At 40.1% G+C, this 14,196-nt stretch overlaps 1 protein-coding gene across 5 annotated transcripts in view; it reads right to left on the bottom strand.

Moving 5' to 3' along the window:
* Window positions 1–398: 398 nt before the first annotated feature.
* SLC39A11 (solute carrier family 39 member 11) overlaps window positions 399–14,196 on the bottom strand; it is a 450,881-nt gene continuing 437,083 nt past the window's right edge. For all 5 annotated transcript variants that reach the window (XM_042452635.1, XM_042452638.1, XM_042452639.1 and 2 more), the window contains 3 exons: window positions 8,321–8,419; window positions 3,670–3,828; window positions 399–2,426 (listed from right to left, as the gene is read on the bottom strand). In XM_042452635.1, the coding sequence (XP_042308569.1) occupies window positions 2,348–2,426; window positions 3,670–3,828; window positions 8,321–8,419 (337 nt within the window). In that variant the 3' untranslated portion in view covers window positions 399–2,347. The remainder of the gene's footprint in view (window positions 2,427–3,669; window positions 3,829–8,320; window positions 8,420–14,196) is intronic.

The following is a 14,196-nucleotide window of genomic DNA, read 5'->3' as shown; positions in this document are numbered from 1 at the left end:
TGAGGGTACCAAACCTCCAGGAGGGAATAGTCATCCCACTGGAGGCAACAGGCTGAAAATGCACTTTTGTAATTCTTTTAAAGCCCTAACAACTATTAATTGGGTGTTGTTGTTTTTAATCACTAAACAATATGTACAGTTAGATTCAATTTGGTTGCAATGACCTAATGGACATACTGGGTTAATATTTTTACGCTAAAGCAAGCAACTAGTTACCACCACATGCAGCATCCATTGGATCAATGATGTGATGAAACTGCTCACCTACATTTGAGCCTTGAATAGTAGTGCTTACAAACAGGATCCTCTAGAGTATGGCAGAGCAGAAAGGCTTTGTTTAAAAGTATAAGACAATGAAAAGGGAAAGGAAAGGGTTCAATGACTCCATTTTTTTCTTTAAATCTCTTCTTTTATTTTGCCACATGAAAGTTAAAAAGTATTATCAGTTGGTTACAAATTGTCATTCTGTACTGGCCTACATACACAGAAATTCCCAAATAGAAGAAATAATCCCATGGTATTCACTTTACTTAGTTCATGAGCACATATCGGTTAATGTAACTACACAGGTTTGCATGGGCATGTACACACATACCTCTGACGTTCCATATTTCATAGAACAATATAAAGTATGTTAGGAATTGTGTGTAAGGCCAAAGTACTCCCTGCATTGTGAGCTGGGAGGAAAAACCAGGGTGGCCCAGAGGTGTAACCATAGGCACAAATTATCTGCCAGCCTCTTCTGAAGTAGAAACTTACAAGAAGACAGGTTCCAGTATCATAAGCACAAATTTTGGTTTTTAGTCTGTAAGCACCTATGCTGCAGATGGAAACCAAGAAGCCCTGAGTTGCCAGAAGAGAGGTGAGAGACCTGTGCACCTCCAGATGTTGCTTGACTACAACTCCCCAAATCCTGTCCATTGACCATGGAGATGATGGGAGATGGAGTCCAGCAGTATCAAAAGAGTCACAAATTCCCCAGTCCTCTGTGAGATATGTGCAACTGACTCATAGTCTTACTGGACCTGTCAAAATGTCAATTTCTTCAGCTCTCTCTCCATGGCAGAGTGCCACCAGGCAAGACATTTTACTCATGGCCCTTGAATTATACAAGCTGGTCCATTTAATATGAGTAGAAAATTAACTACTCAGATTAATAAAAATTGAGAATTTAATCCCCCCCTTCACTTAAGGACAAAGCAATTGCCTGCAAAATGTTAATGCTAGTCTACTCACAATTTAAACAAAGTGATAACAGCAGTAACAATAGTAATTTTGTTTTGCTTATAAAATGCAAATGATTGGGAACAAAGATTAAATGCCATAGTGCCATAAAATGTCATACTGTCATAGGCTACTTGTGCTGACAGTAAAGGATAACCCCTAAATTGCTTTAAGTCTCAGATCTGTCTACAAGGAATCAGCACTGAAGTCTATTAGGGAGAATTGGTGAAAATAGCATATTATCAAATGAATTGCGTCAAGAGGTAAATTAGCATTCACAAAGCCCTCTTCCTGATTTTCCAATAATGTAATTCACACCTTAAACTTAAAATGAGTGTATGATCTTTCAAAGCCAGAATAGACATATTGAGAAATGAGTGGACCTCAGAGACAGTATTTTAGAAATCTGGATGCTTGAGCACTTTTTCCACTTAATATCTGCCACAAACACCATCAACTCTGAAAAAGAATAATCTCTAATTCCTTCAGTAAATCCCTGTCATAATATGCCCATAAACTCAAACATATCCCATTTTATAAACACAGTTCCTAAAATTCAATTTATTTAAATAATTTTAAAAGAACAATACTACCCATTTAACACCTTATGAAGCTGACCATTTCCATAGCCCTGAGGAAAGTGTGGCAGACACCCATCTCCCGGACCATAACCCAGATGCCGCTAGAAGCCTCCAAGTCTTTAAGCTCTTTGGGGACTGTCCCACTGGGTTATGACACACAAGATTTGTAAACACACAGCAAAGACAACCACCATAGAGTAGACCTGACCTTTATGGATACAAAAAACAAGCATCAAAAGAGGGGGAGGAATAAAACATGTCTTGCAGCTTCACTGATATGTTTCATACCAGGATCCCTGATGGAGAAGATACCATTGGGTGGCAAAAATAAAATTCACAGGAAGCAGCTCCCTGTGTTTTCTAAAACCATCCACATGAAGTTAGGGCAAATTTCCAGAGTCCATATAATTAAAGACAAATCAACATAATCCCAGATCATTGCGATTATGTAAAATATACTATTCCAGTTCTAGCCTCTGCTGTGCATTTTGTTCAGATTGACTCCCTGAAGATTAATAACATTGAGAAAGCTGCATCTCCTGTTAGCCAAGTCCAACATCCAGGGACATCATAATCACAAATCCAAAGATGGCGGTCCAAGAAGCCAGCTTTCCATTGCCACTGCAAGAAAAAGAGACAGTGAAAGACACAAGGAGGGGGGGGGGGGGGGGGGGGGGAGGGAAGAAAGTCAGTCTTTTGTAAGGTTGACTAATATGACCATTTTATTTCTTCATACATGGGATTAAAAAAGAGCATTCTAAAAATCACCCTGTCTTAATCTTGCTTCTAAAATCTTCATGGTTCCTTGGTAAAAAGAAATGAAGCATCCCTGTAACCTGTACTAGTTAGAAGAAACAAAACAGAGGCAGATCTGTTGTTAGTTGGACTGCATTTAGAGAACAGCAGTTGTCACTCCAACTGCAAATGGAGGCATGACACCATCTCTTTCCCACAATGGTGGACTTGCCACAATAGCATATTTACATCATGGCTCCACTGTGTGAAACTAGTGGTAAAGTAACTCCTCCCTCACAATTTACCCTTCTCCACTCCTAGTTCCCAGTCCCCTGGTTCTTTTCACTCAGTTTTTCTCACTTCTAAGCAACCCAATATGCAGTACTAACTAAAATGTTGTATTCTAACCCAGAACCTCAGGTTCAAGGCTTACCCATGGAGCTCACTGGGTGCATTTGTTACAGTCATTTGCTCTGAGCTTACTTTACTTCACCAGGTTGTTTTCAGGATAGAGCAGTTTCAAGACACACTATCTACAATTGTAGTGACATTATGCATCACCCGGTGCTTCTTTGAGGAAATTTGGGATAAAAGTGCATTTAAAAATAGTCTCAGAAGCTAAGCAGGTGGTGAAAGTAGCACTGTTGGTGTAGACCATCTCAGGATGTAAGACTGCAAGGAGATCAGCCATAGAAAAAGAGGAGAGCAACCCTCAGCAGTACAGCCCTTTTGTTTTACAATCATGTTTACATTACATTTTCCTCATTTCTTCATGACATGAAGACATATCAGCAGTTGATTCTACTGTGTCAACTCCAAAACTTCACTCTATTGTTCTTAAAGAAAATGATCCCCTACAGCCTACTTTATAAAGGTAGGCTCAGATTTGAAGACACCAGCTTGTTACCTTTTTAATTAAGTTTTGCCCTTAGATAACTCCAAATGTTCTCCTCAAACATGGATCAAGGAAAAATAATAAAAAGGGCACTTAATCTCTTTCCCTTACCTATGAGATTTCTTTACTCTCAGATCAATTAATTCTTTAATGCCTTAATTTCTGCCTGGGGGATCTGGATGCTGAACAAAGTGCAGGAAACAACAGGCAAGTTGATGTAAAGAAGTTCCTCACCTGATCTGTGCTTCTGGGATGATATCATCCATCACCACATACACCATTGCCCCAGCAGCAAACGCCAAGGCATAAGGAAGAAGGGGCTCTGCCAGCACCATGGCAAAGGCACCAAAAAGGCCAGCTAATGGCTCTACCATGCCGCTTAATTGCCCATACCTGTAAAACAACCAAAACAAAATGTCACCGTTGGAAATGCTGCTGGCAGCTATACTGGATTTGGTTATTGTTGTTGTGCGTCTTCAAGTCATTTCCAACTTATTTAGGCGAACCTATCATGGGGTTTTCTTAGCCAGTTTCTTCAGAGGGGGGTTACTCTTTCTTTATAAACACTGATGTGGTTTTGCCCTTTTCCTCTCAAGCCTCCACATTATGGACAGCACTATATCAACACAAAACAGCTTTTCCCCCTCCTCTGTACCAACTCCCCCAATGGGGCTGGGACAATAGGGGTGTTTGTCAGCCTTTTGAAAACAAACAGAAGCTCTTAAGAGTCATTCATAAGCAAACACTGCCAAAGACAATTTTCCTTCTCTAATCTCAAAGGTGACAAATGGCTACATACAAAAGAGGAGAACATCTGGCCATGGCAAGCTGGCAATCCTCTCCCTTCTTAGCTCTTTCTCTTTCTTTCTCTCCTTCCTCACCAGACAATGATGATGATCTTTTTGTTTGGCCCCTTCACTTTTACAAGAATCCTCCAGAAAGCAAAAAGTTTTTTCTCATTAAAGGGCTTTGACTAACACAGTGATTCCCAAATGCTGGTCATCCAAATGTTTTGGACCTCACTTCCCAGGATTCCTGACAGTTGGTCAAACTGGATGGAGCTTCTGGGAGTTGAAGTCTAAACCATATGGAGGATCAAAATTTGGGACTAACACATTGGGCACCTACCCCCTAACATGGCTCCTTTTCTACAGACTAGAATGAGCCTTCATAGTTCATGAGGATTCACTACTGGTGAATCACTTTTTTTCTGCAATGCAGAATGAACATTCATGGTTTGTGAAAGTTCAGCATTGGTGGATGTGTAGGATGGAGTAATGGCAGTTAAAGTGGTATCAAACTGCATTATTTCTACAGTGTAAATGCACCCTTAATCTTTCTCTTTCTCTCCTCCCCCCCCCCCCCCCCACATTCTACATACAGAAGCAGACCTGCAGTTGAATGTTACTTAAACAACTGGTGACAGAACAGGCACATGTGGGACTGGAATTTGCATGCTGTGGAAGATTAATAGATATTACTCTACATTTACTGCTGTGTTATAGACCCAGGTAGTGTTTCCCTTTCCTCCTAGCCATCCATACACTGCTAGGTCCAATCCATACTGAGCCACTCTCAACTTTTGAAAAAAAAATGGGGAGGGCGAATGGGAGGACTATGATTCCCATAATCATGCATAATATTGGCAGCTGTGATCCAATAGAGTAACATTCCAAAATCCTGATCTAATTTACAAATCAAGAAAATCAAAAGACCCTAAGAGTCCTGGACAATTGTTTCTCACATTTCCACTTCAAAGAATTGCTAAGGTCACACTGGCTGCCCATCTACTCAGTGGGTTACAATGGGTATGCAACTGCCTTCTTACAAAAGCTCCACTGGCTACCAGTATGGTTCTGAGCACAATTCAAAGTGCTGCTTTAAAAGCCAATACTAATTCAATTGTCACGTTAATTAATTTGTCCAGGCTTATCTGAACAAACATATTCTTACATATGATCCTGTCAAGGCTCTGAGATTTCTAGGGGAGTCCATTATCTCAGGATGTCCAGTCCACCTTCATAGACATATCTGGCTGGGATGCAGGAAAGGGCCTTCTGCATGGCTGCACACTGGAACCCCCTTCGTACGGAGGCTAAACTGCACCATTCCTTGTCTCCTTGTCTTTCCATTAACAGGGATGCACACACACATACACATAATGTGTGTGTGTGTGTGTGTGTGTGTGTGCACGCATACGCATCATCACCATCATCATCATTATAGCACATTTTTGAGAACCAATAGTTTCTAAGAAAGGTTTTTTAATAATACATGGTAATGTGTTTAATCTCTCAAAAAATTAATAGATGCTTTCAATTGTTTTTAATATTAGAAAATGTAAGAGAGCCACCATGGTATAGCGAATTGAGTGACTAGGATGCTGGGAGAGCAGGGTTCAAATCCCTGCTCAGCCATGGGAACCCACAAGGTGAGCTTGGATAAGTCACACTTTTTCAGCCTCAGAAGCAGGCAATGAAGAACTCTCTCTGAACAAATCTTCCCAAGAAAACCCCAGGGTCACCATAAGTTAGAAACAACTTGAAGACAGCCACAGCCACACCCACCCACCCACCCACCCACAGACAACTGTTACATTTTAACAATGATTGTTTGCACGTTTTTATACATGTTGCATTTGTTTTCATTTCATAATAATAATAATAATAATTTATTTACATCCCACCTCTCTGTGCAACACAACCAGGGCAGCTTACATATTAAAACAATACAATCTCATCCCAGAATCCCCTCATAAAATACAATTAAACAGTACATAGTTAAAAACATACCTTAAAATATTTTTTAAAATAAACATAATAATTAAAATAACATAATAAACATAATAAGCTGCCTTGAGTCCCAGTTCTGGAGGGAAAAGGCAGGATATAAATAAATAAATAAATAAATAAATAAATAAAATAATTATTAAAGATGAGTGTTACAATTAAGGCATCCTCACAAAGACAGCATGATTGTTCATTAATGCCAATCACCCCACAACCATTCCTACCAAGAGCCTGTCCATATCAGGTAGCATGAAAAGCACTGCCACAGAGTTTATTGAGAGGAAGGAAATGGCAATCAACCTCTGACTGTTCCTTGCCTAACACAATCTTACCAAATTCATGGGGTTGCCATAAGTGGACAAAGAACCTGAAGATACATTACTTTTTAAATTGAAGCTGCTAATCCTACACTGGAAAAATCCACACTGGAAAACAGCAGCCACTCTCTCTCAGATCAGAAGAACCAGCTATTGTTTAGGTGGATTTTGTCTGGTTAGAAGAGATCACATTTAAGGCAGACATTCCCAACATCCTCTTTCCTGATTTCCCTCAGCCGTTATAACACTCAGTACTTTTGTGCGTAGGCAGGAATGTAACCTGGCAGCTCCTGGGTTCCCAGCCTTGGCTTTTTCATCTCTAGCGAAAGGGGAAAGTGGTTTTGAAACCTAGCCCATAATGGGAGGAAAGGAAATCATTCCTCTACCCAACATACGTGAGCTGTCCCATAAGCACAATAAAACAGAGCTAGTACTAGCTACTGTGATGGCTCTATCTGTTTACCATTCCACTGGCCCACTGGTTTCTGGGAAGAAGACACATAATTTAAAACCAATATTTTCTGGGGGAAATTAGTAAGTTTTCAGAGTACAAAGGAGATTATCTCTCACCTCCAAACAAAAATCATAAATGTGATTTAGCTTCTATACACCAGAGCCTTAGATCATATTTACCCATAGTCATCTTCAACCTTAATCCAACCATATGATGCAGTTTCTCCACAGCCTGATTGAGGTACTGTCATTTGTTTTTTTATTGGCAATATAATCAATGGTGATTTGGAAAAAAGCATACACCTTATCCAATGGGAAGCCTTAAAGCAGGCCGCTTAGGACAAGATGAGACAAGGTGACCATGAAAAAAAAAATGAAACCCCAAATTGTGTGAGGATGTCAAACTTAAGAAAACCTATATACTTTCACGTGAGTTTCCTCTATCCATGAAGGAAGGTAGAAATGTAGCTTCTAATTTCTCAGAGAGAAGATTAGGCCTCACTTCTCCTCAACAGAAAACTATGTGAAGCACATGGGAGAGGAGTTCTGGGTGGCCAAGCCCTCCTAACCAAGTAAGAGTAGAAGCCATTTTGAATGTTTCTTTCATTCCTGCATACCACATTCTCTCTCAGATTGCTGCCTACCCTCTGCAAGCCAAGAAGGGATGAACCCTGACCCCACAGAAATGGTTCTTTCATTTCACTAGGAAAGATGAGAAGGGAAGAAACCCTGAGTACATCTACACTACGGTTACATCAGCATGATGCCACTTCAGTTACCATGTTCCCATCCTATGGAGCCCAAAGATTTGTAGTTTGGTGTGCTGGCTAGAAATCACAATTGTATTTCTGGGGAGCAGAGCAGAGAACCATCTAATAGAGAATTCCAAGTATTTATTTATTTATTTATTTATTTATTTATTTATGGGATTTATATCCCACCTTTCTCCCAAATTAGAATTCTAGGCAGCTTGAAAATATCTCACCAATCTTAGAATTTTGTAGACCGGAGCCATGACAGTTGGGATCACACTGCTATTCTTGTGCAGTGTAGACACATGCTCTTATATTTCTTCTCTTCCCAGAACTTTTCTGTGAAGTGAAGGGCTTGGGATCAACAGCCCTACTAAGGAAATGGCAATAGCTAAGCACAAGGTGGAGTTTGAATGAGAGCTGGTTTAGACAGGAAGATATTTAGCAACAATAGTTACAATGGTCCACATTGTAAAAGTTTTGAGCATTGCAGATATAAATCATCATAGATGCTTCTTGCATTGGTTCCATTGTTACATCAGGACACACAAAGACAACCTTAGACCATACTTACCAGAATGCTCGCCATGTTGAAAACCCAGCCCCGCGTAAGGGGAGACTGACAGCTAGCCCTTCTGGAAAATTCTGAATCCCAATCCCAATTGCTAAATTCCTGTGGGAATAAAACACAATTGATCATATATATTGTACAATAGCTCCAATCTTTGTCTATGGGTGTGGGAAAGAAGAGACATAAAGTTGAGTTAGTCTTCTTGTTAGGGAGAAATTCCTTCTTCTTAAATAGGCATCTTTAAAGTCAGTGTTTTTAGCCCCTTGGGGCTTAATGTAATCATGCGAACACTTGGCATCCAACTTGTGATTTTCATCTTCAAAGTGTTTTACATAAATTACTCAACCTAACAATGTCCCTAGGAGGCAAAGAGGAACAGAGGTGGGTGGAGAAGAAACTTGTCAAAAGGAGGCAGATAGTAAGTTTTAAATAGATATCTATGCTGAATTCCAAAGAGTTGAAACACAAAACAGAAGAAGCAATCTTTCAAAAAAAAAGAAAGAAAGAAAGAAAGAAAGAAAAGAAAAGAAAAGAAAAAAGACAGACAGACAGACAGAAAGAAAGAAGTGTGGTGGAGGAAATGGGTTTGTGAGTGTAAGTACTAAACCTCTGTGGTCTGCTTTTCACATTAAAAAGCTGACACAGGTAACTTCTGCAAGCCCTGGGTTGAAATGGGAGTTACAGGTATAGGAGACCAAAATGTTTTGCATGAATCAAAGCATATGGAGTTTTGAACAGGACTGCATATTGCCACTGCCAGTGAGATGTATCAGTCTGAGAGACTTAAGCCTCCCTCCTCACAGAAATTCATATACCAGGGAAAATGCTAAGCTTGAATCTCTCACCACATCTGCAAATTTGTCACAGAGGAAAAAGATGCTGAAATGAATGATGAGATTTTCAGTTAACACACTCTTCCCATCATGACATGATGCTGTTTTACACGTGAATGGAAAACTGTATTGTGTGCCACAATGAACTCTTCACCAGACATCTTATGTGTTCAGAGGCATCAAAACACAGATGTATACCAGGTTCTGAATGGGACAGCAAAGCTTCTGAATAGAGATGGAAAGAGTATTTCCCATTATTTATTTCCTTGTTGAAAAATAGTTTCCTGACACTGAGGAAATTTGGTCAGGAAGAATGACACAAAACACAGAATTTAGTTTCTCACCCCACCAACTTCTCAGTGAAGTGGTTCTTTACTCCCTCCTAAGCCAACTGAAAATCAATGAATGTTCTTTGCCCAAATTAAGAGTAGAATCCAGATGGGATCTTTCATTCCTAAAAAAGGCTCCTATCATCTGAAATTTGCACTACTTCCTCAACCAGATGTGGAACAAAGGCCTTTGTCTCAAAGGGAAAAGAGAAAGGAAGAGTCATCTTGTTTGCAGCAAGTGTTAATGGTGGAAATAGCTAGGAGGTGCCTCCAACCCAATGCCCGCCCTTGCAATCTTGAATGAGCTGTTAAAAGCCACCATCAGATAACAGAGGAATAAATCTTTGTAGCTAATCTCTTCTGTTTGTCTTTGCTTTGCAAAAGACACTTCATTGTTGGTTTTTGTCACCTTGTTAAGCATATGGTCTTGCAGGTTTATGGTGCCCTGGGAGAGGAAGAATACACTTTTCAATCCAAAAAAGTCACACATTGTTCAGCCTGATTGCCCAAGTTAACAACAATCCTGTTCACATTTGTCAAGTTGTAAATTGGGAACATAGGAAGCTGATTTATAACAAATCAGACTATTTGAGAGCCAATGTTGTGTAGTGGTTTGAGTGTTAAGGTATGACGCTGGAGACCAGGGTCCCAATCCTTGCTCAGTCATGGAAACCCACTGGATGACCTTGTGCAAGTCCCACTCTCTCAGCCTCAGAGGGAGGCAAAGGCAACCTCCCTCTGAATGAATCTTGCCAAGAAAACCCTGTGATGGGTCTCCCATATGGTTGCCATGAATCGGAAGGCACACAACACCAACAAGCTCAGTATTCCCTATATTGACTGGCAGAAGCTGCTTAGTGTTTGAGGCAGGACTCTTCTAGTCTTACTTGGAGATACTTGAGAGCCAGTGCAAGGCTTGGAAGAACCCAGATTTAAAAACCTGCTTTACTATGAAATTCACAGGTTGACCTTAGGCTAGTCAAATATTTTCTCTCAGCTTAGCCATGAAATTAACTGGGTGGACTTTGAGCAGAGCATACACGCACTACAGAATTATAGTGATCTGTTTCCACTTTAACTGCTATGGCTCCATCCTATGGAATCGTGAGACTTGTCGTTTGTTACTCAGCATTCTCTACTGAAGTTTAAGGAACGGCAGCAGAGATCTATAGCAATACTTGCCCAAGCTACAAAATCCAGGATCATATAAGATGAGGCCGTGGCATCGAATGGCTATAAATATTCTCTAGGACAAATGAGCAGCTGCTTAACATTGTTAATATGCTGCCTGCTGTGGAGAAACCGATGAGCATGGGCAAAACTAAAAAAAAAAAAAGAAAGAAAGAAAGAAAGAAAGAAAGAAAGAAAGAAAGAAAGAAATTCAGCTGGTTATAAGAGCCAGCACAATCCTTGCTTAGGGAGTGTCAAACCACCAAGGTTTAATTGTCCTTAAAACAGACACAAAGGTCATAGAAGTGCTGTGTTGCATTTAAACAATGAGGGCATTTTATTCGTGGTGGCAGGAAGAGGGGAATGTGGTTATGTAGGTACAATATTGAGTTTTAGAGTGAGAAATCCAGATTGCAATCTCAACCACAGAACTCCCTGGGTGGGCTCAAGCAAGTCAGGATGATCTCTCAAGTGTAATCTACCTTGCAGGCTTATTGGGAGCATAAATGAACAATGGATTTCAATGTATTAAAAAAACAACAAATCAACAACAGTCTGAAGTATACCTGCTTTGCATCCCCCTTATCCATTCAGTACTGCCATGTACTTTTGTCACTGCTTCTACAATTTTAGTCTTGGCTATCATGTTTCTGTACAATACAGTGCATGGTATCAATATCCTATATCATTTTCTATAGACATGTTGATTGAATTTTAGAGAGAAAATAGCTCATCAAACAAACAAAAATTCAACGGACAGAGCAGCACAGAAAAATCAATATCAAATCAGTCAAACACTTCCAAGTATCTAAAAATCTTGAGGCCACAGGAGCATATCAATCAAGAATGTAAGGGATGCAAAAGCACTGATCCAAAGGTTTGCACATGCTTTGGGATGTACCACATCCTAGTTCTTTAGTTATCCACTAAGAGTGCATGAACCTGTCTAACCCTTCACTACCTCCAGTTTAGTGACCAAAGAAAAGCAATTAAAACTTTATGCATTAAGAAATGATATGTGCAAGAAAAAAATAGGGACAAACCAGTGGTAGAAGCAATAGGAACTTCTTGACTCTAATATAATTTCCTAGAAGATTTTATTTCAGAAGGTCAGCCAGCACATGTAATAATGTGCCAGTCTCTTTACAGTCACACTTTTCATTAACACAGGGCTAAATATAGTGTGTTGTACCTTAATTAAATAATTAAAGTAGAAGCCAAGACTGAATAGGCTTCCAACAGTAGGTGAAAGCAACAACTAGATAACAGGAGTTTGAAGGATTGTGACAGACTAAATATCTGAACAACACCCAGGGGGCATCTACACTGTAGAAATAATGGAGTTTGACACCGCTTTAACTGCAATGGCTCCATCCTACAGAATCCTGGGATACATAGTTCTGTGATGAACCTGCACTTTTTGGCAGAGAAGGCAAAATCCCTTGGAGATTATCACATGAAGGATAAGAATGGGAGCAAAGCGGATTGCTCCCGTCCTTAGCCCATCCTATTCTCATGATTGCGCCAAAGATTGACCTGCACAGTGCACTTATCCCATCCTTCTCCCATCAATGAAGTGTAATGGCCCCATCATTTGGGAATAATGGGAGTTTCTGTTAATACCAAATGACAGGGCCATTACACTTCAGTGACGGGAGAAGAATAGGATAAGCACACCGTGTGTGGTAATCTCTGGTGTGATTGCATGAATAAGACAGGATAAGGATGGGAGCAATCCGCTTTGCTCCCGTTCTTATCCTCCATCTGATAATCTCCCTTGTAAAAATACAGAACTCAGCATTCCATAGAATGGTGTTACACTTAAAATGGTGTCAGACTACATTGTTTCTTCAGTGTAGATGCACCCCCAGTCTTCTTCAACCTGGTAGTTTCCAGACTTGTTGAATGCAACTTCCCCAGCCAGCTGAGAGATTACAGACGTTGCAGTCCAATACATCTGGGGGACCCTAGGTTGAGGAAGACTGAGTTAATATAATGCCTGGAAACCAATGCTCTCTTCCAGCACTACAGTGCTATGTCTGGTTCTTAGCAGATTACTGTATCTGAGTATTTTTTTAAAAAAAAAAACAATTATAAGCAATTTTTGTTCACCTCTATGTTAGCAATGTTAATGATGTACATCTTAAAAGCAAGTCTACAGAAAGCAAATTTTTGTATTTGAAAATACAAGGAAGAAAGAACCTTTTATTCCACCCAGTTGATCAATATTACTGTTATTTCTCCATCGGTACCATCCCTTAAATTGCCATGGCATTTTAAAATGGCTAAATGCTAAAAGGATGCAAAAGCAGTTCAATGAATCAGCCTGATAGTTCTTATGTATGCAAAGGTGAATTTGCCAGGAGTGAGCAGTGGTTTGCAAATGAGCATGCTAGTTTCAGTTCATCTCAACATAAGTGGGTACGTAAGACAGACTGTTACATAAAATTCTTGCCGTGGGTGCTGCTGAGGGGTTGGTTACAAAACTGTAGACTCACCTGGTGCAGGTTAGACTATCTGCCTGCCAAATCTATATCTGCAGAAACATGAAAAAAGCGATTCATTCTCTCATGAGAGACTCTCCTAAATTGGAATTAAAAAGGAAACAAAAACTTCCCTTATTGTTTTTCCCTGTGTGATGATGAAATTTACTGCTTACAAACATGAAGTGGTTAAATGCCTGTACTGCAGCCATTTACTCAAAACCACAAGGTTGCGAGTTCAAGACCAGCAAAAGGGCCCAAGCTTGACTCAGGCTTGCATCCTTCCGAGGTCACTAAAATGAGTACCCACTGTTGGGGGCAAATTAGCTTACTTGCTAATTAGCTTACTTGCTGTTCACCGCTATGATCTTTGGAATAGCGGTATATAAATAAAACAAGTTATTATTATTTATTATAAACACCAGAGAGCACAGTCTGGGCAAGAGCAGCGTAAGCCTTTCTATTGCCTCCAAAGTTCAGCCAATAAGGCTCAATCATGCCCTATAGTAACCCTCCTATGCAACCTACCCACTGGTGGCATCATGTAACAAAATTTAATCTGCACCACCCAGCCCTGTGAGCCACAACACAGTCTCAAGCCTTGCAATTACAGCTCTCTGAACCAAAGAAATGTATTGAATTTGTGAAATCTGGGGTCTTAATCATCTACTGCCTGCTCACTGCCAGAAACTTAGTACCTCTTGCCTGGTATGCAGGTGGTCTAAAACATAAGTGGAATGTCACTTTGGCTGGAACGGCAGCTACGGTAGGTACACACTTAGTTTTGCCTATAAAAAGATAACCCTGACACTGAAATATGAGGGAAAATACTACACACAAGAGCTCTGTGTTCTCTTAGGTGTATCAGCAGAGCTGGATACTAGACTAGGAGCATTGTCCTGCCTGGTTTTAACCTTTATTGAACTTGACAAGGTACACTCCTTGTCTTCCCTCATCATGGTTTTAGCTGAATCGTGGATCTTCTTGAAGGTTTCTGAAAACTGTAGCTAAGGGGAGTATCACAAAGAATATAGGAGCTGACTCCTCACTGATCTGCAATAATC

Source organism: Sceloporus undulatus, chromosome 2, assembly GCF_019175285.1.
Source record: "Sceloporus undulatus isolate JIND9_A2432 ecotype Alabama chromosome 2, SceUnd_v1.1, whole genome shotgun sequence".
Lineage (NCBI taxonomy): Eukaryota > Metazoa > Chordata > Lepidosauria > Squamata > Phrynosomatidae > Sceloporus > Sceloporus undulatus.
The sequence above is the reverse complement of the archived record's forward strand: the minus strand, read 5'-3'. Positions and strand labels throughout refer to the sequence as shown.